Source organism: Wolffia australiana, chromosome 8 (genome assembly GCF_029677425.1).
Source record: "Wolffia australiana isolate 7733 chromosome 8, ASM2967742v1".
Classification (NCBI taxonomy): domain Eukaryota; kingdom Viridiplantae; phylum Streptophyta; class Magnoliopsida; order Alismatales; family Araceae; genus Wolffia; species Wolffia australiana.
Window position 1 is genome coordinate 18,256,865 of NC_135842.1, and position 25,667 is coordinate 18,282,531.

The following is a 25,667-nucleotide window of genomic DNA, read 5'->3' on the forward strand; positions in this document are numbered from 1 at the left end:
AATGTCATGGCATGGGTGAAATGTACATGCCTGAAGTTGATTTGAAATGAAATTAGCATTGCATTTTGATTTTGATTCAAGATGTGATGTTTAATCTTTAGTTCTACATTTATTTGGATCCATTCTTCAGTTTTAGATCTTTAGATTAAGGTAGAATTTCACTTTTTCCCCAAATTCTTCTACTTTCTCTCTCTAGGTTAGATCGCCAATTTTCTCTCTCCATATTTCAAAATTGATTATTTTAAAATTCAATTAAACATCTAAAATACCTAAATCTAAAATTTCATAAAAAAAACTGTCCATCTTCAAGTCCAATTTGAAAAATCCCTTTCGTGCTTATTAATTCCCAATTTTTAATGCATAAAAAATGTTTTGATAAATCACCTTGATTTGAAGATTGGAAATCCAAATTGATCTGATAAAATAATCAATACTATCCTATCCAAAGTGTCTTGACTGAAAATATTAAAATTAAAATTAAGTTTCTACTTAATTTTGATTACTTATAAACATAATTAAACATAATTAAAGTCTATTAAATGCAAAAATTTATTCATTCTTGAATTAATTGATTTGAAACTGGATAAAAATTATTGCTTAGTGCCTCCTTATGCTTCGACCCCTTGCTTTCTCTATATATAGTATTTAGTGATTGAGGGTTATTATAAATTTTATTGCATAAGTCTAAAAGCCCAAACAACGACATAATTAACACACCAATTTTACGCTTATCACATACCACTACCAATGATCTTTAATTCTCATCAGAGAAAATCAAATTGATTCAGACCAGTTCGAGATGAATCCTTCCAAGCCTTCAATTGGCTCCAGTTTACCCCATACCTGAGTCATACATCCCAGTGAGCCATCATATGTATTCTAAGCCATGGGCTGACCACATGTATTGGAACTGCTACAACTTTTTCCTAGCAATGATTAACTTTGTCCAGTATCCGGTCATTGGAAACCTCTATTGAAGACTACCTCCATCACCCCAATCATTTGGTGAGGGTAGCGGATGGCTTGTGGAATGAAATCTATGTCACCTCAATCTCACCAAATGATACTCATTATGTTTACTTACCATCTTTACTTTTCAGGTGTACGTTTGATTAAGCTTCCTAGATTGACATCAATGCGGAACATTAATCTAGAATCTCACATTATATAAACTACCCATTATCTAGCACTTATTTTTTACTAAATAATACTTTATCCTTAATATCTAGCGAGACTTATAAGGAAAAACCAAATTTTCTTTCATGGTATCCATGATCCATTCAGATATCGTATTCGATATCATTATCATTATCTGCTAAATGATATTGATATTCGATGTCGGTATCCATCTAACATTATCTGTAACCATTATAAGTTCAGAAAGAGATAACAATATCCATAACCAGTATCCAAATCTGATATCGTCTGCATTCATAATTTTTTGGATAATGGATATCGCGATATTGATGACTCTAAAATATGTCATCAAATAATCAAGTTCTCAAGTTTAAATTCATTACAATTATCTTGTGAATTCATGCTAAGTTCATGCATATGTATTGTTTTATGAAATCACTAACCCCACTTGATTCTTTGAATCAAGTGGAATATATTTAACGTTTTATGGCTAGTGAACATTCAGAAACAGGTTAAGAAGATCAAGGAAGAGAGGAGGATCAACAGAAGTGGGCAAAAATTCAAGTGGCAAAATTATGAAAATGCCCCTGGGCATGACTTAAGAGAAAACCTATAAATACTCTCTTGAGAGAGGAGTTTAGGTGTTCAGAATTTTCTCTAAGGAAACTAGGGCTTGGAGAAGAGGATTTCTGCACCCTCCAGGAGCTGATGAGCTTTTGGAGTTGGAGAGGAAGAACAGACTGAAGATAGCTTGGATTGAAGAACCACGCCTCGCCGCAAGGACGTGACACCCGACGTGGGGAAATCTCAAGCTTCAGCCCTATAATCCCTCTCTTCTCAGACAATTTTGGTTGGGTTGGAAGAGTCACAAGATCTTCCAATGTTTTCCAACTGAGGATTGTTTCGTTTTAGATTTGATTTCAGTTGAACTTTGTTTCTTTCTTGTTCTGATCATCCTCCCCAAACCTCCCCAAAAATCCCTTTGATATAGCAGAACCACTGCGCGCAGCAGCACCGCCGCGCGCAGCAGCACCGCCGCGCGCCGCAACGCCGCCGCACGCAGCAGCGCCGCGCGCAGCGCCGCGCAGCCACGCCAAGACGCAGCAGCCGCCACGCAGCAGCGCCGCCGCAGCAGCGCCGCGCGCAGCAACGCCGCCGCCAGCAGCGCGCCGCGCAGCAGCATCACGCGCAGCCACGCCAAGACGCAACAGCGCCGCTGCACGCAGCAGCGCGCCAGCGCAGCAGCGCCAAGCGCAGCAGCTGGCCGCAGCGCCGCGCAGCAGCGCCGCGCGCAGCGCGCCGCGCAGCGCCGCTGCAGCCACGCCGCCAGCGACAGCGCTGCACGCAGCAGCGCCACGCGCAGCAGCGCCGCGCGCAGCCACGCCGCCAGCGACAGCGCCGCTGCGACGCAAACACCTTTGCGCGCAGGTACCCGCACGCAAGGTGTTTGATCCTTGCCCCAAGGGCAAGGTGCTGTCTACAGAGAACTCCTCTGTAGACAGCCTCTATTAAGTTAAATCTTTAACTTAATCAGAGCAATAGCAGTTAAATCTTTCGACTAAACTGGGAATTAAAGAGGAATTCTGTGATTTTCCTGAGGATCATTTAACAGAGTTTAATATTTATTTTAAATTGATAAGTGACATATCTATTGAATAAAGAAGGAAATTTCTGCTGTTTTCTCCTGCTCCCTGTGGATCGACCCTCACTCGCCTTACGCCGTGAGGTTTATAAATTTTTTGCATAAGCTCTGAACCTCACACGTCTGAACTGCTAAATAACCAGTAAAAAAAAAAACACATAAAATCGGAGCTTATCAGATATCCGATTACAGATATGCATACGGATACTGATAGTAGCACTCTAATGGTGATGGGAGAGAACAAGGGGGAGGAGGAAACCAAAAGGAGAAAAAACCATAGCCCTGATTTTAAGAGTCCACCATAGTTACTTTTATCAAAGGAATGTAGAGCGGGAAGTAAGAAAGGACATGAGCGGGAACATAAAAATAAGAGGGATCCAACAATTAGCCAAGGTCATCTCCAAAGTCTCTCCCTCTCTCTCTCACTCTCTTCCTCCTTCCCTTTCATTCTCTCTCCCTCTCTCTTTCTCTCACCCTCTCTTCTGCTCTTTCTCTCTCCCTCTCTCCCTATTGTTCGCCCTCCCTCTCACTCACACCCTTTCTCTCGCTCTTACTCTTTCCCTCCCATTCTCTCTCCCTCACTTGCTCACACTCCCTTCCTCTATATCTTCTTGTCTCCCTCTCTCCCTCTCTCCCTCTATCCCTCTCTTTCTCTCTCTATAACCCACTCTCACTCTCACACTCTCTCCCTCCCTCCTCTCACTCTCTCTCCATCTATCTCCTCTATCCTCTCTCCATATCATTCTCTCCCTATCTCTCTCCTCTTCTCTCTCTCTCTCCCTCCCTCCCTCCCTCTCTCTGGTCTCACTCTCCTCTCCCCATTGCTCTCTCCCTCCCTCCCTCCCTCCCTCCCTCTCTCTGGTCTCACTTTCCTCTCCCCATATCTCTCTCTCACTCTCTCTCCCTCTTGTTCTCTCTCCCTTTATCACCCTCTCTTTCTCTCACTCTCCCTCTCTCACTCTCACCCTCTCTCGCTCTCTTACTTTCCCTCTTACCCACTCCCTCTCTCATTCTCACTCTCCCGCTCATATTCTCTCCATCTTGCACAATATCATCAGTTTCACCCTCTCACTCTCTACTGTCTCACTCTCTCCCCCTCATATTCTATCCATTTTGCACTATCTCAATCTTACCCTCTCATGCTCCTGATATCTTTGTTCCACTCTCTCCTTTTCTCAATATCATTCTCTCCCTATTTCACTCTCTCGTTATATCCCCCTTACTCTCCCTCGCCCTCTCCCTCTTTGATTATCTCCCTCTCTTACTCTCTTACTCTCCCATTGTCTTCCACATTATCATGATCTTTCACTCTCTAATTTTTATTTCTCCCTCTTTCTGGCTTCCTCTCTCATTATTGAACACTACTTGAACACTCCCTAGAGGTGACATTTATATGAAGTCTAGTTAGATGCAGAGAGACGACCAAGTCAACTTGACAGTGACTAGTCAACATGACCAACAGAGACTGGACTAAACTTTAGGTCTAGGTTTAGGTTTTTTGTAAAATTGGACGGAGAATGGACTGTGTACTTCCCTACTCAACTCGGTAGTTGTAGATATAAGTACATCAATTTAAAGTTTAGAAACAATGAGATATCCCAAGTTTGAATTTATAAATCATTTATTATATTTTTTCTTCAAAAAAAATATTTCCTAAAAACAAATCAAGTGTATCTTGAAAAGGAATTCGAAATTTGTTAGAAAAATTCATAACTTTTCTCCAAAGATAAATATCAACAAAGTTGATGTATTTATCTATATATATGCATAAAAACTAATATCTGGGGTGATGACATAAGAATGACATAAACACTCAAACTAACAAACATATGCAGTAAAAAAATAGTATGTAAAGACATTTTGAGGAATATATTTTGAGTTAAATATTTTGACAAAAACAGCTCCTTGAGGTCTAACATGAATTCTGGATGAAATGAGACAAATACAGTTAAAATGTCAACGAAGGTTATATATGTTGAAAATATTGGAGTTGAGAGAAAGGTACCCACAGCTGTCATATGTGGACAGAGAAGGAAGTACAGGTATGTTGCCTTCTCTAGAATTCATTTGAGGAATAATCAACCTGAATTAAACTCTGGGAACTAGCCGTAATATTTTAAGAAGGATCTCTAGAACTCCCCAAGATCCAATGACCAAGGAAGTTGGTGGTTAGTTAAATGAATTGGGCCACAATTTATATATGTTGAAAATATTGGAGTTGAGAGAAAGATCCCCACAGCTGTGATGTGGACAGAGAAGGAAGTACAGGTATGTTGCCTTCTCAAGAATGCATTTGAGGAACAATTGACCTGAATTCAACTCTAGGAATAAGCCATATTATCTTACGAAGGATCTCTAGAACTCTCCAAGACCCAATGATCAAGGAAGTTGGTGGTTAGTTAAATGGATTGGGCCGCAATTTATAGTATATCAACTCTTAACTTCGAAGATGATAACCCTAAAAATTTGACGAAAACTTCATGTGGGCCATTGATGACTCAAGTCTTCATGGATCTCATTGCCTCATTCTAGTTCTACTTATTTTTCTGCATTATTTTAAAATAATTTTTCTTGTATTTTTTATACCTTTTCTAAGGGCTTCTCTCAAAAGAAGTTAAAATTTTAATTTTCATTTCAATTAGTTGGAATATTTCCCGGTTTATTCTGTAAGAGAGGGTGGTGCTGATGGACATTAATGTGGCAGGCAAGCCAATCACACATTCCATGTCATGTTCATTGTTCCTCAGTAAAATGTATATTGTATATGTGAGTCTTGAAATGTAGTCCATGAATACATGATCTGACTTAGTGAATTATGATGACACCATAATATGGAGATCACTAGTCTTTAAGTATGTATGTGGAAATTTTTCCAAATTAGTCAAATATGCATCGAAATTTTGATAAAAAATATAGAACTAATCTGTTCAATTTATAAATGATCTACCACTAATTATGAAAACATATCAGTCATGAATGGTATCATTACTATGTTGATGGGGCATTACATTATCTTAAAGGCACACACCAAAATGCAAGTTTTCAAATTAAATAACGGAAATTAGTTTTTTTCTTTATCCTTAGGATGGTATCATTACTATGTTTCCGGGCATTACATTATCTTAGAGGCACACACCCAAATGCAATTTTTCAAATTAGATAATGGAAATTAGTTTTTTCTTTATCCTTAATATGAATTTATATTTATTTTCGTTTGATATCCATCTAGATAATGGAAATAATTTTTACTTTTAATGTTTCCAAAATATGATTGAGAAAGGGCAAAGAATAATGATTTTTTGGAACTAGTTCTCAATATAGGTCGAACTTCCTCTTGTTAATGACTTCTAATCATTTTTGTCCTTGTTTTCTTTGCCACCACATGCATGGGACTCAGCCAATGACTAATAAAAATTGAATAAATGAATCTTATTTCCAATAAATTTAACCTTCATTTTCTTACTACATCTTATGTAATAGGATTTATATTTATCTGAAATTCTCTAGTTAGTTTAACATTTTCTTTACTAAAAACATTATGAATACATGTGGATTCAATTATTCCTATAATATGTGAAACTGACTAACCAAGCCCATAGTCGTGCATTTTAAACATATCAAGGAGTTTACTTTTTATATTTAAAGATAAAGATGAATTAAAATTATTAGTCATTCGAGGTAGGTACTAATGTTTTGAAATCATTTTGTATTCAAAATAATGAGAATAATGAAAAAATTATTAAATATAAAAATTATCATCCTGAAAAAATATGAGTAGACAAGCATGAAATTCCATGACCAAAAGTGTCAAAAGAATCAACTAAAAATACTTCTTGTTTTAGTATACTTGTTGTTTTGAAAAATTTTACTTTTCCGACTCTCAATTCCACTATTTCACTTTCTCTATCTCTTTTTTCCCCATGTGTATCCAAGAATGGTAGACCCAGAATAATAGGAGAATTTTTAAGATATTGGGTTACCTTCATGTCCACCATGATGAAATCAACTCAAAAATAGTAATGCTATATTTTCACTACAACGTCTTCTCGTAGTCCATAGGGTCACAAAATAGAGACAACTGGTAACTGAAGTTCTATATAGATAAGTTTTAAATCCCCTTACAATGTGTTATCATGCAAATACTCACTCCTAAATATTGTAACAACCATCAGTAGAATATTCCTTTTTTCACTATAAATTAAAGGATCTCCTGGATCCCTACACTATCAAGGAATATTTTAAAAATATGAAAAAAATTATCCAATAATTGATTTTTTTAACTATCCATGCATAAAATTTTCAAAACATTTCTTCAAGATTACCTTCTGGTTGATAAATATCAGGAAACAATTTTACACTTCTCAATTTAGAAATTGTATGCCTTGATTTATGATAGTTTTTAGATATGACAAAAGTCTCAGTAGGATATAAATTCAAGGATTATTTTGGGCTGAGTTAGTTGTTGATCGAATTCATGGATGTGAGACCCATTTTAATCCAATGAAATCTTTTGTTTTTATTTTGAGTCCACATTTGAATTATTTTCCTCTCTCAACTATTTCATCTATTTATTAAATTCCTGAAATATTAGTAGCATTCTAGACTTTTTCATTTTTTCATGTTTCTTGTCAACATTCCTAAACAACTTTTCACAAAAAGGATTAACATTGTGACAAAAATATTTCTGCTTTGGATGTGGATATAAATTAATCGTCTCCTAATGATTAAAATAAGAAGAAACATTCAGATAAAATTTTATTTTCATATTATTCCTAGAACACCAATTATCCATAGATTTCCAAGTGTTTTACCAACTATCAATGGCTATTATCTGTGATGCATAGACAATTCAATATCTATATGGTCGGCGATATAACATTGATGAAAAATAAATTTTTCTATCTGATGAAAATAGGATGATTCATTAGGAATTAAATTACTCAAGAGTGTAATTAAAGGACAAACAAGTTTTTCCTAATTTTTATAAATCAGTTTCAAAATTACTTACATTTATCAACCCTCCCTCATAGAATTAAAATTTTCTTCAATTACCATTGACATCAGCATAATATGAATTATTTTGAGTGAGATTTTGTGAAAAAAGTACCACCACCGGTAGAATAGATCATTTTCCAATCTTGATCTCTCAGACCTGCATAAAAGGTTGGGAAATTTACTCAATATTATATCCCATGGCATGGGCATTTTATGTTTCATTATTTAAAATTTTCCCATAGTTCACCTTGATATTCATTAAGTTCTTGAAAACATTCTCTAGTTGCTTTAATATAAGTGTAATTTTACAATGTAATCTTTTAAAAAATTAAAATTGAATTTTTATTTAAATAATTAAACCTAGTTACAGCTTTAACCCCATAAAATGGATACAATAATTTTCACCTCATTGGTAATATTATGAAACTGAAATGGTTGGCCAATTACAGTAAATTATTCCAAAAATTTGTATGGTTCCTCTTGATACAAAAAAGTCCAATGTAGGAAAATATTGAATTACATTATCATCTATCTTAAAATACATCCCTCATCAATAGTTGCATTGACTTCAGTGAGACGTAAAAACTTTAATGGAGCAGAATATTCATAAAAAACTTTGCCTTCAAATTTCTCATTTCTAATTTTTTATTGATAACATAGTATTCAGCATGGTTATCATTTTCTCCGTTACACTCTTATCTCATTTTCATTTCCATCATCATGTCTTTAAGTAATCTTTGATAATTATCAAAAGCCTTCAAGAAAGATCAAGAGTCCAAGTAGAAGTGTGTAAAAGCTAAACTTATCTCTAAAGCTTCTCAAAGCTTTCTTGGCTAAATGCACTCTTAGAAAAGTTAAAATAAGACAGCAAAAATTCAAAAAACTTGAAAATTCAAGCATCCAATGTGACCCAATGAAAAAAATGATCCCCTTTTCACACAATAAATTCACACATAAATCAAATAATGTGGCACATTAAACAAAATATATATGTGTATCATTTTTTAATTAAATTTGGGATGGCATTCGCAGAAGACTGGAACTTGTTGTCACACTTTCAGATGTTGATCAGTTATATTCCATTTGTTATTTAGTGATCAATGATTTTATTTTTTTGATGTGCAGCATACAGGTGGTGGAGTGGACTCTTGATGATTAAACCATCCGAAGGTAGGAATTTTACAGTTATCTTTTCAAGTGAATCAAAAGTATAGAAACCCTAGTATGTTGGCAATTGAAGAGAGGGAAAATAAGTAGAATGGATTTGATGTATCCATTTTTCAAACCTTGATTTCTCAAGATCTGGCTGTCGGATCGAGCTGAAATTTTCAAGGTAGTTTCACTTTTCACTTTCTTTCTATCCATATGGTTGATCAGGAAGGACACAAAAGGTTTTTGAAATCGATTCTGCTCTGTTTATTGGACTAATCTGGCCAGATCCTTCTTTCCTTCTTGATTTTATTCTTATTGTTTTCCAAAATGCCGAGCATGGGAAGAATACTCATTCCCTAGTAAAGGTTATTTAGTGAGAGCACCACCCTAGTCCAAGAGTGAACATAAAAATTCCAAAAAAAAAAATGATCATTGTTATTATCATGTTTATGCTCATTTCTCCTTCAAGATCTTGTACCCCCCCCCCCCAGCCCCAGTGAGGAGCAATATTAAGAATGACTTGAAATCTTCCTCTTATTCTTCTCTAAGGGCTTGGTCCTTCAAGGAGGACTAGAAATCTCCAAGAGAAGGATTACGTAATCTTGAACCCTTCTTTCATCTAGTACCTCTTTCTCTTTCGCAAGTATCATCTAATTGTGCTAGATTTCTGTCTACCAAAATCATAAATTTATAGAAATATGTGTGGCTGGTGAGCCATTGATACATTACGCATGTCATTCATTGTTCATTAGTACAATAAATATTATAATGTATGTGTGATGCAATTCATGAATACATGATCTGACTTAGTGAATTATGATGAGATCATAATACAACGATAAGTACTTTGTAAGCATGTGTTTGGAATATTCGTATTCAAAGGATAGTTGAGAAAGATCTCAAAGTATTCGGATAGAAGAACACCATTTAATATAATTCATATGATGAGTATGTAGGTCTTGGAGCCATTAGTAGAAAGTATTATTTTGGGAAATAACATGTGATATTTCGGGAAAAAGTGCAATGAATCGATATGAAATCCCTGAATGAATCAGTCTTATTCATGTCACATTTGTTTAAGTAGCCCTTAGATCTGAGACACCAAATGCCGTGTGAATGGATTGTTGTCTATGACCTAATCATGGAATTATAAACAGTCTTACTTTGAATGCAGAAACAGATCCACAAAGATAATTGAATAGCCGAGATGAGATCATCCACCCTCATTATACGAGGAGACAACTCAAAGAAGATGATGAAATGAAGTCCTTTTTCAAGGAAATGGATTATCAAATTAGCATTCTCCTTGATTTCTGAATGCGTGAAGACTAACTCATCCTAGAGGCATCAAGCAGATGAGGGACTACACGTAAATAGTAGCTGATGATAAACAGATTCCATGAATGAATCAATGCACTCATTTGTGTCTTCTAGCGCTATAGATGTAGTTTGGGATCCCACGGGCTGAAATTTTGACTTATTGATTGTTTAATTAATATATATGATAAATTTAATTAATTTAGAAGGCCCATTAAGGTTATTGAGCCACTGGTGTCATTATTAACTTGATATATGGGCCTCGAGGGACACGTGCATAGGGTCTTTTGGCATCAATAACCTTAAGGGGCTTATGAAAAAATCCCTCTTATTATAAATAAGGGAGGCCATGAATGAAACTCAACCATGCCAATATTTTTCAGGGCCCACCCCTTCTTCTCCCTTCTTCCCTTGGCTCCTCTCTATTCTTTAGCAATGGCAACAATGTTATTATGAACAATGTTTCAATTTTGTTCAAAGTCTCTATTCTTTAGCAATGACAAAAACATTATTATGAATGATGTTTCAATTCTGTTCAAATTCATCCAAATCAATGCCAAAGAACCCAACATAAATTACACATCATATTTTATGTCTCCTCTTCCCTGCAGATTGACCCCTATCTCGTCCTTTATTTTTATATTTTGATGAAGGGAATGTATAAATATTATTCCATGTCTAAGAATTGATGACATGATTAAATAATTTTTACTTAAGAACTAAGAGTTAGGCTTATAAACCTTCCTATTCCATCTCAGAAAATCTCGTATCATCATATGCATCATCTTGGTAACCCTTTAACAGCCCTTTTATTTTGATTTTAATCATGTTTATTTCTTCAACTGCAGTTAAGGGTGCATTATCATCATGGTTTCATGATTCCCCTGTTTACATTGAATTATCAACCATTTTCACTTTTCTCTTGCTGTCATGTCCCCCCTACTATCGTATTTATCATGATGCGGTGTGCCCCAATGCATTTTAAAAACAAAAATTTATATCTATGATTTATGTGTTATGTTATCTCAAATTTTGATTCCATAATAACACATTTTTCAATGATTGGGGTGGCCAATCATGGGTCTCAACCATATATTATTTTAGGAAATGAGTAGCCCCAACCTAAATAAATCTAGTTGAGAGACATGGTGTGACGACTTAAATCACAATAAATTGCATTTTAAATCATTAAAAATTTAAATAAATCCTTAAAAACATGTTCTAAATTTAAAAATGAACGTGATGATGAATCTGATATCAAACTATTACATAGAAATACCAAAAAAGTACCTAAAAAATATTTATGGCATTATAAGAAAATACTATGACCATTTCAACCTTTAAAACTGCATTTATTAGAATTTTACACCATTTATCACATAAAATTCTATATATCAATGTAATATTTAGAGTGTTATCATCCCTCAATATATGCCATTATGTTGATGATACCTGTGTTATATCACCCAAATCATTACTCATGAAAGTTTTCACTGAAATATTTGTGCTACGTTCATCCTGAGCGCAATTCAACTTTTACCAATGTGTGGGTTCTTCTCATGATAAGGATTTTTAACGTCCGACTATAGTGCAGGGACGCAGACAGGACAATTTTTTGTCCCGGGATGAAAAAATCATCCCGTCTGAGGATACGGACGAATTTTGGGACGAAAATGAGTCCCGTGAACCACCGGACGGGATGGTTTTCGTCCCGTGGGATGAAAAAAATGTCCATCAGGAGATCTCAGATGATGGACGGATGAATCTGGACAGAAAATCGCCGGATTCACATCCAATGGTTGAGATGTTGCCACGTGGCCTCACAATGACAATTTGCATCAAAGTCCCTGTATTTTTACGTGCATGCAAATGGACACCATTCAGAAATAATTGTACATGTCTCTTTGCGTTCTATCTCCTCAGTACTTCCCTACAAACTTGAAAAAAATTCATATTAATATATTAAAAATATAAAATGGGTTTTTTCGTCCGGGACGTATTTTGGGACAAAAATTCATCCCGGGAGGACTGGATGGGACATAAGACCATCCAGGTATGTCTGGACGAGATGGTTTTTTTATCGTTGGACAAAAAACCGTCCTGTCCTTCGTCCCTGAACTTACTTTGGACGTCGGACGGGACAAAATTTGTCCCATCTCGTCCATCGTCCACGTCCAGGACGATCCGGAACTATCCCCCCGACTAGGTATTAAGTATTGCAAGATATTGAAACGTTGGACGCCTCATCACCCAAGTGAGATATTGTCAACGTATTCTTCATTATGGAAAGTCCAAGACCCAAACATTATTTGGAGTAAGACATTACTCTCTGAAGTAATAATGCTTCAGATAACAGTCAAACTATGATCAAATTTAGCTTCAAGAAAAAATAAACATATTAAGCATATATTTTAAAAGAATTATTTAAAAAGCATTCTAGATATAAAGTTTATATCATGTAATCAATAATATTCACAGGTGCAAAGCAACATAAGTTTAAGAAATTGGTCACAGTGAGACCACTGACAGTTTATGATATTTACCATAAATATCTTAACTGGAAATATCAGGGGTGGATTAGGATTAGTTAAAATTTTATTCTCATAATAGTATCTCCTTCATCGGTAAATAAAAGGAAGCAGATCCTGAGGCCCTTGGATTAACTGAAAGTACTAATTTGGTTTTCTGGATCAAAATAATGAAGAGTATGTCAGTATAAAGTTAATGCAGACAAGGAGATGAACATCTTATTTATGCGAATGTATTTTGTTTTCATAAGTAACAATTGTTGTAGGTTCATATCATTATGGATGAGAATGTAATATCATTCAGGTCCAAAAACATATTTAAAGTAGATTTAAGGATATATTCGTGTATAATGATACCTCACAATTAACATTGGTAACATTGGGATTGATAAACAGTTTCAGTGATGAAGTATATCTATTAAGGCTATTCATAAAATCTCACTCATCTTTGAGGATTGTTTTATGGATAACTTTAGAAAATGTTATACGTCATTGCTGCAACATTGGGGAATCATTGGTCCATGTAATGAATTAAAAAAGGGCTAAACTCAGTAATTTACCTCTATGTAGAAATATGAATACAAGAGATTGAATTGGTTCTAACTTTTTAATTAGCTTTGGAAAAAGATATAATAGACCCAAGCAAGGAGATTTGATTTAATAATGTGGACAAATAGAGATTTGATTTAATAAATTTTGGTTGAGAGATAGAGATAGAGTCATATGGATTTGAATAGATTGTTTTTTTATTGGCAAAAACAAGGCGCTATGGATTTGAATATTCTGAATAAGACACACACTTATAATAAAGAAGGAATTAAGTAGAAACATATTTTGGGATTACTACAAATATACTTTACGTATTGTGACATTATAGTGCAACCTTAATATAGGAACGGCATAGAAACATGATGTGAATCCACAAGCATTGTTCTATTTTAAGTAGCTAAGTCCTGAATCCACATAACTAGCTTTTCTAATCCTTGAGTCCACAAGCACTAAAACACTCTCTAAAAAAGAGATCACTCAGAGGGGAGAAACTCTTGTCTGGAAAAAACCATATACTTTAATAATCATCCTACAAGGGTACAAAGGGCCTTATATTGAACACAAAATATGCAGGTTGTCCATACGAACAATACCCATGAAAAGACAACTCAAAACATTGAGAAATACAACTGTGATAAGATAAGCAGACTCGCAGACCATAGCAGAAATATTCTACAGATTATGGGACTTGTAGAATATGTCAAAAGATATTGTGTGACTCACGAAAACCATGACAAGATAAAACAAAATATCTGCAACTCTGATAGAGATATTTTGAAGATTTTGGTAGGAGAAAAATCTGTCAGAGAACAATCTATCAAAAGATTTTATGGGTCTCAAGGTACTTTTTTGTAGATCTTATCAGATTCTAGTGCCACCAGGATCTCCTTCTAGGAACACCAATTGCTAATTGACCTCAAGAAATGGGCTTCTGGACTACCTTCCATGCTCGATCTGCTCATCCTGTATTCAACTTGCATGCCCTCAACATCGCAGACATGTTAGTGAGTGCTTGCACATCATTGTCACTCGCTAAGTGTCAGACTGTTTAGTTATCTGGAGTATGTACTCCTTTGTGAGGCCATAATCAACAAGAAATTATGTATTGTCTTTAGTGCAAGTATATATGTTTATATTATAATTTGAGTATTCATAAATTGATATAGTTATATTTTTCTAATTTCAAGTTCACACAATTTTTTTTAATCAGATATTGAATAGTATTATGTCCACAAGCGATTTAGGATTTTGGCGTCAAAAAGCAAGATCCCAGCTGTTTATTGGTATAGTACCAATATTTAATATCCACTGCCTATATCAAATATCAGTTAAGGTGAATATCACTTGTGTGTCTACTGATATCCGCTATCGATATCCATTTTGGCATGGGGAGTATAGTGCAGGGACGCAGACGGGATGGTTTCATCCCGGGGATAAAAAACATCTTGCCCCAGGCTCTCACATATTGAATGGGACGTAAATTCATGTGGGATGAAGGACAGAATGATTTTTTTTCGTTTTGGGACAAAAAACCCTCCCCTCATTTGGTGTTGGACACGACATGGGACGAATGAAATAAATTTTTATCTTATGATTTTTGATGAATTTTTAAAACTTCTATGAATTGGAATGTCAATCATTTTTCGTTTAAAATGTCACCCGAAATCTAGATGTCAAGGGTGAGGCTGTTTCCCAACTGGTTGGTTCCCAGACTAGTGATTTTGGGACGACCACAAAAAATGGGACGTGGACCAGGATACAAACCATGCCAAACCATTCAGCATCCCCTCCCGAATGATCATGCACTATAATCAGGAGGGACATATAGTACTCCCAGAGATATGGTTTGTCCTTAGTGACACATGAGGCCCTTGTTTCAGGTAGGGAACGGCACGTCCGGGACGTGATGCCCTGGACGTGACGGGACGGATGACGATCCATGATGGACAGTGATGTAACAAAAGTTTCATCACGTCACAGTCTCGTCACATGTCCTAGGATTTCGGAAAAATCTGTCACGTTCGTGTCACCGTCATGGTTTGCGGCGTCCCCGTCACGCACCGGACAGCATCACTGTCATGTGTGACGTGAAAAACAACCATGCAGAGGAGAGAGAATTAGAGGGGCATATCTCCAATTATCTTTTGACGACGCCCCTTTGCACGCGCAAATAAATGCAGAGACTTTTCTGCAAAATGTCAAGAAATCGAGGTAGGGACACCATGCTGCAAAATCTCGGCCATCGAAAGCTTAAATCTAACAATTTTTAAGCTTTTTGGTCATTTTTAAAATCCGTCGCGGCTGTCTGTCGTGACAGCCATCCCGTCACGTCACTCATCCGAGGCTCTTTGTCACCGTCGCGTCACCGTCACGCCCAGTTCATCATCCGTCAGCGTCCCCGTCACCGTCACGAGCCCCTAATTTTTTCACTGTCACATTATCCATTATGTTGCCGTCGGCGTGACGTGTGACGTGACGTATGATGGCTGCTGTTACGTAGTTCCAGGTCCTTGGTGAACCAAAATGAAAGAGCTGTGCATAAGTGCATTGACTTTCACCCACCATTCATTTACAGCCATGCACATGTTACAACAGAAATTATCGTCTTAACTTCCATTAACTTATGTGGGATTAGTTCAATTAAAATCCACAAAAGTCCAGCTCAGAAAAAACGTAGAAGATGATGAAGAGTCCATTGATCGGACGATCTGACGACGTTTGATCGGACGGCTAAGCGTCTTCGTCTTGCCTAAAAGAGGGGATCCCGGGCTAGGGTTGGGAATTCAGTCGTTCTGGGCAAGGTTTTCTCCGGTGGTTCAGCGGACGGGGAAGGTCGGCGTTGCAGTCGGGAAGTAGAAGATGTTCCTGGGGGCGATCCGGAGGCCGGACAAGGCGGCGGCGCACAGGCAGCTCAAGATTCACTTGGCCATCATGGGAGCCGCCATCGCCGCCATCCGGGTCACGCCCATCATCCTCCACGTCCTCACCAAGCACTCGGAGGAGCTGCGCCTCGAGCTTTAGCTCCCTCCATGGCGCGCGCGCTCTCTCTCTCTCTCTCTCTCTTTAATCTCCGGGTGGGCTCACTCGTTCTTGATCTCTGTTTTCTTTCTCGGCATGCGACGATGAACCCTCGCATCTAAACGAAATCGATTAGCCTCTTGCTGTTATAGATACTGAGTGATTCAAAATCTCTGGGCCTGGGTATCATTCATCCATCGATCTTGATCTGGTTCTTGCGGAGGCGTTAGACTTCGGGTGCGCATTTCGTCGAACAGTTTATCTGCGGTGGCGGCGTCGCCCTGCCGGAGATAGCCGTGGAGGAAAGCTCTGCAAATCTGAGGGTCTGGAGCTAACCCCTGCGCGGCCATCTCCGCCTGCAACTCGAGCGCCTCCTGCATTCGACCCTCGTCGCAGAGACCCTCAATCACGGAGACGAACATCTCTCTGCACGGCAGGAGCAGTCCCCCTGCCGTCCTCTCCATCTCCTTCCTCAGCACGCCCAACCCATCCGTGACCCTCTTCTTCTCGCAGAGCGCGCCGACGAGCCTCGCCACCGCCGAGGGCTCCGGCCTTAGCCCGCGCCGGCTCATCTCCTCGTACAGTCCGAGAGCGGCGGTGGCGTCCCCGGCGGCGGAATGCCCGGCGATCAGCTGCTCGTAGCTCGCGGCCGTCGCCGCCACACCCGCCGTCGCCATCCTGCGGAAGAGCTCCTCCGCTCTGGCTATCTCCCCCGCTAAGCAGAGACTGCCGATCAGGGTATTGTAGGCGGCCGCGTCAGGCTTAATCCCCACCGCCGCCATCTCCGCGAAGAGGGCCTCCGCCGCGGCGACTCTCCCGCCGGCGCAGAGCCCCGCCATACGCACGCAGAAGGTGAAGCAGTCGGGCCGGCAGCCGCGCCTCTCCATCTCTCTCAGAATCCTGTCGGCGTCTTCTTCTTGGACTCTTCCCTCTCTGTGGAGCGCGAGGAGGAGGGAGTTGAAGGTCTGGACATCGGGGGAGGCGGGCATCGGCGAGTCGCCGCCGAAGAGCTCGCCGTAGACGGCGAGCCCGGCGGCGGCGCCGGAGGCGCCGCAGGAAGCGCGTACAAGCTCGTTGCAGGTGGCGCCGGCGGGGGAGACGGCGCGGGCGCGGAGCTGGCGGACGACGCGCATGGCGTGGTCGAGCTGCCGGGCCTGGACGCAGGCCCGGACCAGCAGGTCGAGCACCAGCGGGGTGGAGTCGCAGGCGCGGTAGGACTCGAGCAGCGCGGCGAGGACCGAGTCGGGGGCGGCGTCTTCTTCTCGCGAGACGGCGGCGCGGAGGAGAGAGACGGCGGCGCGGCGGAGGCGGCCGCGGGCGAGGACGTGGGCCATGGGCGCGTAGGAGGAGAGGTCGTGAAGGCAGAGCGAGGAGGCCTCGGACCAATGGAAGAAGCGAAGGGCCAGCCGGGGCTTGTTCTTCAGGCGAGTGATGATCTTGCCGGCCTGCTCGGAGGTTAAGCCTTTGCCTCCTACCACGGCCTTGAGGAAGCCCCACCGGCTACGACGGCGCTGTTCTGAGAGCACGGCGACCGCTTCCGCCACCACCGCCTCGTCTTCGGCGGCGCCGCCAACGCTCAGCCGTCTAGAGATTATTGCGAACTTGCGAGCGCCGAGGGCGGCGGCCATGGCGGGCGAAGAAGCCTTGCTGCAGAGCGCGCCGCGGCTCGTGGGGAAGGTCGTCGCCTTCAGCGCCACCGCGGCGGGCGGCGGGCTCGGCCGCGCGCGGGCCGTCTTCGAGAGAACGCCGTCGAGGCGGAGGAAGAGGTTCGCCTGGAACAGCCTCATACGGGTTTACGTTGACGGGGGGCAGCCGAGGGAGGCTCTTATACTTCACCGTAGGATGCTCGCTGAGGACGGTCTCTGGCCCTACGAGTTCACCCTCCCCTTCGTGCTCAAGGCCTGCGCCGCCGAGGCGGCCTCCAGGAGACGCGGCTGGCGCACGGGCTCGCCGTCAAGCTGGGCTCCGGCGCGCAGGTTGCCATGCAGAACACGCTCCTGCACGCCGACGCGGCCTGCGGTTTTCTCCGGCCGGCGCCGGCCCTGTTCGACGAAATGCCCCTTCGAAGGCCAGCGACAGTGGCGGCTCTGCGGGCTGTTCCGGGAGAACGCGATGGCGGACATGTACGCCAAGGACGACAGGAGAAGCAGGAGCGCCATGGCGGCGGATTTGTTCGCTGTCTTGGACGCTCTCGCCCGTCATCTCCAATCTGGGCCTTGATTTTGCCATGACAACATTCAAGTTCGACTGATCATTGATCGGAGAAGAAAGGGTGGAGCTGAGAAGAGAGAGAGGGAAGACGAGGGAGTCAGGCAGTCCCCGCTTGGTCTGCCGACGCTGCCGAGGCTGCTGCAGGATTGTAGATGTTCGCCCTCTTGAGAATTTCTGCGACCACCCAGCGCTTGCGCTTGCTCAGCGGCCTGGAGGGATCTAATCTGACCTGCAAGAATCCAAGTTTTTCGGAGAGGAATACACAAAAGGCTTATTCAGAAACCCGGGCTTGTTGTCTTGAAACAGATTTCTCTGCATACACCCATCTATCTTCCATTTTTTTCTCCCTCTTTTCACTTGGATCATAGATAAAAAATTCATCGGATCGCCGGTGGTACGGAAGAAGAACTCCCTCTGCTTCGGGGTTGATTTCAAACGAGAACCGAGAGGAGCAAGAAGACGAAGGATTAAAGCAGAGAGGGGGAGAAATTTGGGGGAATGAGGCGCACCTTATCGCCGATGTTGCAGAGGTTTTCCTCGTCGTGAGCCATGAACTTGCTCGTGCGCTTGAGATAGCGATCGTAAAGCTTGTTGTGGAAGAGGCGGTCCACGGCCACCACCACCGATTTCTGCATTTTGTTCGAGACCACCGTGCCCACCACCGGCTTCATCTTCTTCCGCCGCTTCCTAGCCCTGTCGACTTCGCCTAGGTCTGAAAATTGCTTACTCTGAAGTATGTTAATTGTATTTTTTGTCGATATGAACAGCCGTATAAAAGATATCCTGGGGGGGTCGCTGTGTGCTAGTGTGAGCCTGCATCTCGAGCCCAGTATCCGATAACAATGCAAGGGCGGATGCATTTCTTTTTTCTTTTTTTTTTCTTTTTTTTTTTAATTGGCAAAAAACACGGTGCCGGGTATGGCCAACCCCGGGGTTGTGCCCGTAGGCCGATCCATCCGTGCCCTGGACTCCACCCAGGGGGATTTTATTTATAAAGTGGAGTGTTTATTAATGTTTATAGGCGTGGAGCGAGTATAAATATCTCAATTACACTCGGATCCCACTCGTCCACGCCCATGTTAAGAAAAAGAAAAGATACATAAAAGATACCGTGCAGGGGCTCGGGAGATGTGCACGTCGTCGTTCCACTAGAGCAGCCTGCGATGATGATGGAGTTCGGTGATGATGGGCGTGGTTAGGTCTCAAGTCGAGGCGCGCGCTGTCTGCCGCTGTCGCTCCAGCGTTCCACGCAATTCTCCAATCCCGCGGGCTTACGGGGATTCGTCGTATGCGGAGGGTCAGCATGGCGAGACGATCGACGCGATAGCAACCTCTAGCTGTCGAAGGGAGTGCCTGCGAAGAAAGAAAGATGGAGGAGGGGGTTCATACATGTACCGCATGGTTGGCGAGTGCATCTGCTGTCTGGTTGCCTTCCCGCAGCTGATGATGAAAGCATCGTGCGCGAGGTCGACATCGCATGATGTCTCTCCATACTCAGGATAATCGCCACTAGGAGCATGTACCTAGACGAAACATATCAACCAAAATCTGTGAGTCCGATTCTACGACGATATTGTGAAGGTTCCTTTCCTCACAGATGAGTAGACCATCACGAATCGCCATAGCCTCGGCTATTGTATTAGTTTGTATGCCGTAGTAAGAGGAAAAAGCAAAGAGTATACTCCCCGTATGGTCCCTTAGGATACCTCCTCCCCCCGCTGGCCCCGGGTTCCCTTTTGCAGCACCGTCCATATTCAATTTAAGGATGCCTATTGGCGGTGGTAGCCAATAAACAACTCTATACTGAATGCGGATCGGGCAGGTGTCACTGGAATGCCCACAGAGCGTAGGAGGTCGCAAGCGAGTGTGGATCTGATGGCGCGAGGGGGGAGTAGATGTGAAATGCGCCTTAGCCACATCTGAACTCGATGCTTGATATCCACGACGCGCATGGGCGTACTTGCAAAACGAGAAGAATTTCGCCCTTTCCAAATCTCCCATAGTAGATAGGCTATGGTGATGTGTAGGATGGGGCTCCGTGTAGAGCGTGTTGGCGAAATAAGAATCTTGCCAAAACACTCAGACGGGGTCAGTGGACGATAACAATCAGTGATGACGCTCCAGCATGCGAGTGTTGTCTCACTCTGGAAGAAGAGGTGATCCATGGTCTCACTGTGTGGAGTTGTGGGACAACAGTGACAGCGGGAACCGAGAGAGTAACCCCTACGAGCCACGCGATCATCAGTCGGTAGGCCGCGATGCAAGAGTCTCCAGAGGAAAAAAGAGACTTGAGGAAGGATCGCCGGATGCCAGATGCGGCGACCCTAGTGCTGGATGGGGAATTTCTCGCGGAAATGTTCCCATGAAGATTTGCACGAGTATGTGCCTTGGGCGTGAGCGTCCAAATGGCAAAGTCTGGAGTGGACCCAAGTGAGGTTCTCTGGACCTCACAGAACGTATCTGAAGGGAGGCCATGCTCCTCTAGTAGGTGTTGGGTGTTCCCCCTAAGCAGCTGTGCCACTATTAGTCGCACCTCGTGTGGGATAAATTGTGGGTGACTCGCGAGTGGGTCGTCAGCATGCCAGGTATCAAACCATAGGGCGGATGCATTTCAGATATCATATTTTGTTAGAAGTAGGTTTTTTTAATATCCATCGTGATATTGGTAATCTTTAGGTATAAATTAGATAAATTGTTGGTAAACTTTGCAAGAAAGCATGTTCAAATGAAAAAATAAAAGGGATGTAAGCCAAATCTGAAGGGCTCTCTATGGTCATTGTTGGATCTGCCTAGGGGACGACACGCGTCATCCGTCATGTCACACGTCACCGTGACAGAAATGTGACGGATGACGTGATGGTGATGGTGACGGCTTTCAGGGTTGGTGACGGTGACGGTGATGCGTAACGATGCTGGCGTGATGGTGACATGAAGGTGACAGGGTGCCCTGGACGCTTGACGTGAAAAAAAGGCCGTCATGGATGACAGCCTTGACGTTTATTTAATACATTATAATAAATAAAATGTTGGAGGAAAATTATGAATATAATTTATTTAATAAATAATTTATTGATGTAAAAATTATGGATTTAGTGACTCTTGTTTTAATAAATTGTAATAATTAATTTATTGAGGTAAAAGTGTGAATATAATTAATTTATGATGGAAAAATTAAGGATTTAGTGAGGTTTTTTAAAAACAATTTAATAATTATTTTATTGAACGTAAAATTATAAATATAATAATTAATTTATTGACGAAAAAATTAAGGATTTTAGTGATACTTTTTTAATATATTTAATAATTAAATTATTGGCGGGAAATTATGAATATAATAATTTGTGATAATTAGGGACTTTTGTACATTATTTATGGATTTAGGGACTTTTGTTTTAATAATTTGTGATAATTAATTTATTGACGTAAAATGGTGAATATAATTAATTAAAAAATTAATTTCTTGATGGACAAATTAAAGATTTAGTGAGGTTTTTTAAAAAACAATTTGATAAGTATTTTATTGAACGTAAAATTATGAATATGATAATTGATTTATTGACGAAAAAATTAAGGATTTAAGTATTTTTTAAAATAATTATAGTAATTAATTTATTGGCAGAAATTTATGAATATAAATAATTTATTGACGTAAAAATTATGGATTTTAGTGACGTATTTTTCGATACAATTTAATAATTAGTTTATTGACAAAAAATATGAATATAATTAATTTAATAATTACTTTATTGACGAGGAAATTAAGGACTTAGTGACATTATTTTAAATACATTCTTCAAATGAATTTATTGACAGAGAATTATGAATGTAATTAATGTATTTATTAATTTATTGTCGGAAAAGTAAGGATTCAGTGATGTTTGTCTTAATACATTTTAATAATCATGAAAAAATTTTATGTATGGCATCTTTCACAAAAGGTCTTTTAAATGATTTGGACACACGTGACATGTCGCATAGAATGTTTTTGGCCCCTCCAATGGCATCCACTTTGAAAGCCAAATATATAGAGATAAACAATCTGAATATCATGCACTCGACATCTGTACGCCTAGACACAGTCTTCCAGAAGGCAGCACCAGCAAAGGGCAGCAAAGCTGGGGACCTATAAGTCACAAGAACATTGAGTAAAACAAGAGAAAGCATGAATAGAAACTTATAAAATAGTAGAAATTAAATAGGTCTGACTTGTGGCCCGTTATGGGTAGTGGAACCGAGATATTGAAACATTAACGTAAACAATTAATTTTAAAAAAAATATATGGATATCAATAAGCTGGTTCAAAACTCAAAGAGGACTGCGACTTAGTTCTAAAAAAAAGGTACATGCACTCAGATCAGGACAAAAGACAACGATCGGGCTAGAAGAATGGAACATACAATTTTCCTGACGACGATCGACATAGCTGCAGAAAAGTTGTCCAATATAATTACATTAAAAGAGTTGATCGAAAGAAGTAAATGAAGAGTAATAACTTACATTAGTCTTTGTCGTCAGAAAATTCATTCGCACTATCTCCATCACACAACTGAGCATTCTCGGCACGTAACCAACACTTGACAATGACCAGGAGCTCGATGCTTTCAGCAGTAAGATGCACCCACTTGAAAGTGACGTCTGCACGTCTTGTGGAGAATAAACATTATGCTGGGGCACTAAACGCACATGCCAAGAGAAACTCTTGCGCAAGGGTAGAAAGTCGCGGGAAGGTTCGTGTGCCTATTCGTGCCCACCATCTGAGTGTTGTCTCTATGTCCTTTCTCTCCGTTGATTGGAGATGTGTCTCCGATTCCTCAGCTCGAGTCGGTACTCTTCGTTCCTTCTCCCTAGCTGGTGCTACGCCATCGATGAGTTTTAAGAGTCAGTCATCATCCTCGGGGTCGTTACCAACTAAGTACCTAAGATGAACAACTGTGTCTCCCAAGACAAGGCCACTGTCATGAATGATCATTTCTGCATGACTTTCCGTAGCCTCGCGCATGGCGTCCAAGTCTTCTATATCAGCATTGTAATCAGGGTCTTGTACTGAGTCCGCCACGCAGTTGTCCGCAATCCTATGCGGAGGTGTGTTCACCGATACACGTAACGATTTCAATACAACATGGACAATGATGTTCAGCACGTGGACAGCACACAGAACATGTCAGTCCACTGTGAAATGGCCATTTACCATCTTGAGTTCCTTCCCAAGCAGTGCTATCATCCGCCCGTTACTTGATGCATTGTCTGTAGTGATAGATCCAACCTGCATGCTCAAAAGGTTAGTTTTGCATTAAGGTAGTACGACACAAAATGAAGCCAGATGGGTTGTCGCCGACCTTCGTCTTCAACCCAAAGTCTTCCAATGCTTGGAGCACTATTGTGCTCATATTATCGCCATCGTGTTTCCCCACTAGCTCGCATAGAGAAAGCACACATTCACATAGTTCCCACTGGTTTTTCACCCAATGAACCTTGATGCCGAGAAGACCACACGAATTCTCAACAGTCCACGCATCCACCGTCAGTGAGACCTTGGGGACATTTGCCAATAACTCTACGAGCCTCCCTTCATGGTCCCGTATAGCTTATGCGTCGCAGCCTTTATTGCCTTCAAACCTGGCGGGTCAACTGTCGTCTCCGTAGCGTACTTCCACATAATCTTGAACCCAACATTGACCACGATGGCCCATGGGGAGTCTATGAGACAAACAAATAGTGCTATGATCTCCTTTGTCTTCTCCAACGTCTTCGCGACTACACCACCCTGCTCGTACAGCTCAGTTTTTGTCTGTTGATCGGGATTAGTGCCCTTCATCTTGTTGTATACTCTGCCATGACTGAACTGTAAGGCCTCCAAAATATTTTTGTCGACCCGTCTTATCGCTGCTTCAACCTATTCCACAGTGGGTCAAATTTTTGGTCGCGGCATAATAGGCACACCCATATGCCTGACGCAACCTCCGTGAAATATCACAATATTTCAGCCTTCCCATTGCGTTTGGGACGTGACGGTCACACCACCGGTAGAGGGGTTTCTCGAACATCCTCATCTGATGACTCTACTGCCAAGTCAACGCACACGTCGCCAAATGGAGTTTCCTTCGGCGAGTGTGTCGTAGAGAATAGGTGAAGATGCTCATTTAGTCAATTCAAAATTTAACTCATTCAATGAATAAATCTCCATGAAATTAACAGAAAGATACTATGAGCATTAGAAACAACAAGTAAAAATAGTAGAGCTACATCATCATCACATGAGCACAATTATTTATGAGATTTGGCATTAATTTTTTTAAATTTCAAGTCTCCTATTTGTCTGTTGAGAATTAGGGGAGTGAAGAAAATTACCCCATGTGAAATAGTGTTGATAATTATCACTAAGACTCTGAATATATGAAGAGCATAACCATCATTCTAAACTCAAAAGGAATCACAAAAATGCAGAGAGAAAAAGAGACTGAAACATAGAAAGGGAAACGAAAAGATGTAGTCAGCCAGATAACAAAATTCAAAGAGAAGTGATAGAGATAGTAAAATAGAGGTATTGAGATAAAGATATAGAGAAATAGATGGAGTAGAGAGGGATGGAGGTAGGGAGATAGAGAAATAAAGAGAGTAGAGAGGGATGGCGATAGGGAGATAGTGCGATAGAAATAGGGAGATAGCAAGGGTGAGAGTAGGGAGTGATCGAAATAGAAATAGGGAGATAGAGAGAGTGAGAGCAGAGAGTGATCGAGATAGTGAGATAGAGAGATTGGGATTAGGAGATAGAGAAATAGGGGGAGCAGAGAGGGACGGAGATAGAGAAATGGAAATATAGAAATAGGGAGATAGAGAGAGTGAGAGCAGAGAGTGATCGAGATAGGGAGATAGAGAAATTGAGATAGGGAGATAGAGAAATAGGGAGAGCAAAGAGGGATGGAGATAGGGAGATAGAGAGATAGAAAAAGGGAGATAGAGAGTAAGAGCAGAGAGTGATTGATATAGGGAGATAGAGAGATCGAGATAGGGAGATAAAGAAATTGAGATAGGGAGATAGAGACTGAGAGCAGAGAGTGATTGATATAGGGAGATAGAGAGATTGAGATTGGGAGATAGAGAAATAGAGAGAGCAGAG

At 40.9% G+C, this 25,667-nt stretch overlaps 2 protein-coding genes across 2 annotated transcripts; both read right to left on the reverse strand.

Annotated features, from left to right (window-relative positions):
* Positions 1 to 15,906: 15,906 nt before the first annotated feature.
* Positions 15,907 to 18,382, reverse strand: LOC144706772 (Tetratricopeptide repeat (TPR)-like superfamily protein). The gene has a single exon (XM_078579803.1). It carries the CDS (start codon positions 18,123 to 18,125, stop codon positions 16,503 to 16,505), a length of 1,623 nt encoding a protein of 540 aa, XP_078435929.1. The 5' UTR covers positions 18,126 to 18,382; the 3' UTR covers positions 15,907 to 16,502.
* A 154-nt stretch (positions 18,383 to 18,536) lies between these two features.
* Positions 18,537 to 19,301, reverse strand: LOC144706780 (uncharacterized). Its single transcript, XM_078579812.1, has 2 exons — positions 19,059 to 19,301; positions 18,537 to 18,778 (listed from the first exon to the last, which is right to left on the reverse strand). Exons 1-2 carry the CDS (start codon positions 19,218 to 19,220, stop codon positions 18,647 to 18,649), a joined length of 294 nt encoding a protein of 97 aa, XP_078435938.1. The 5' UTR covers positions 19,221 to 19,301; the 3' UTR covers positions 18,537 to 18,646.
* Positions 19,302 to 25,667: the final 6,366 nt, after the last annotated feature.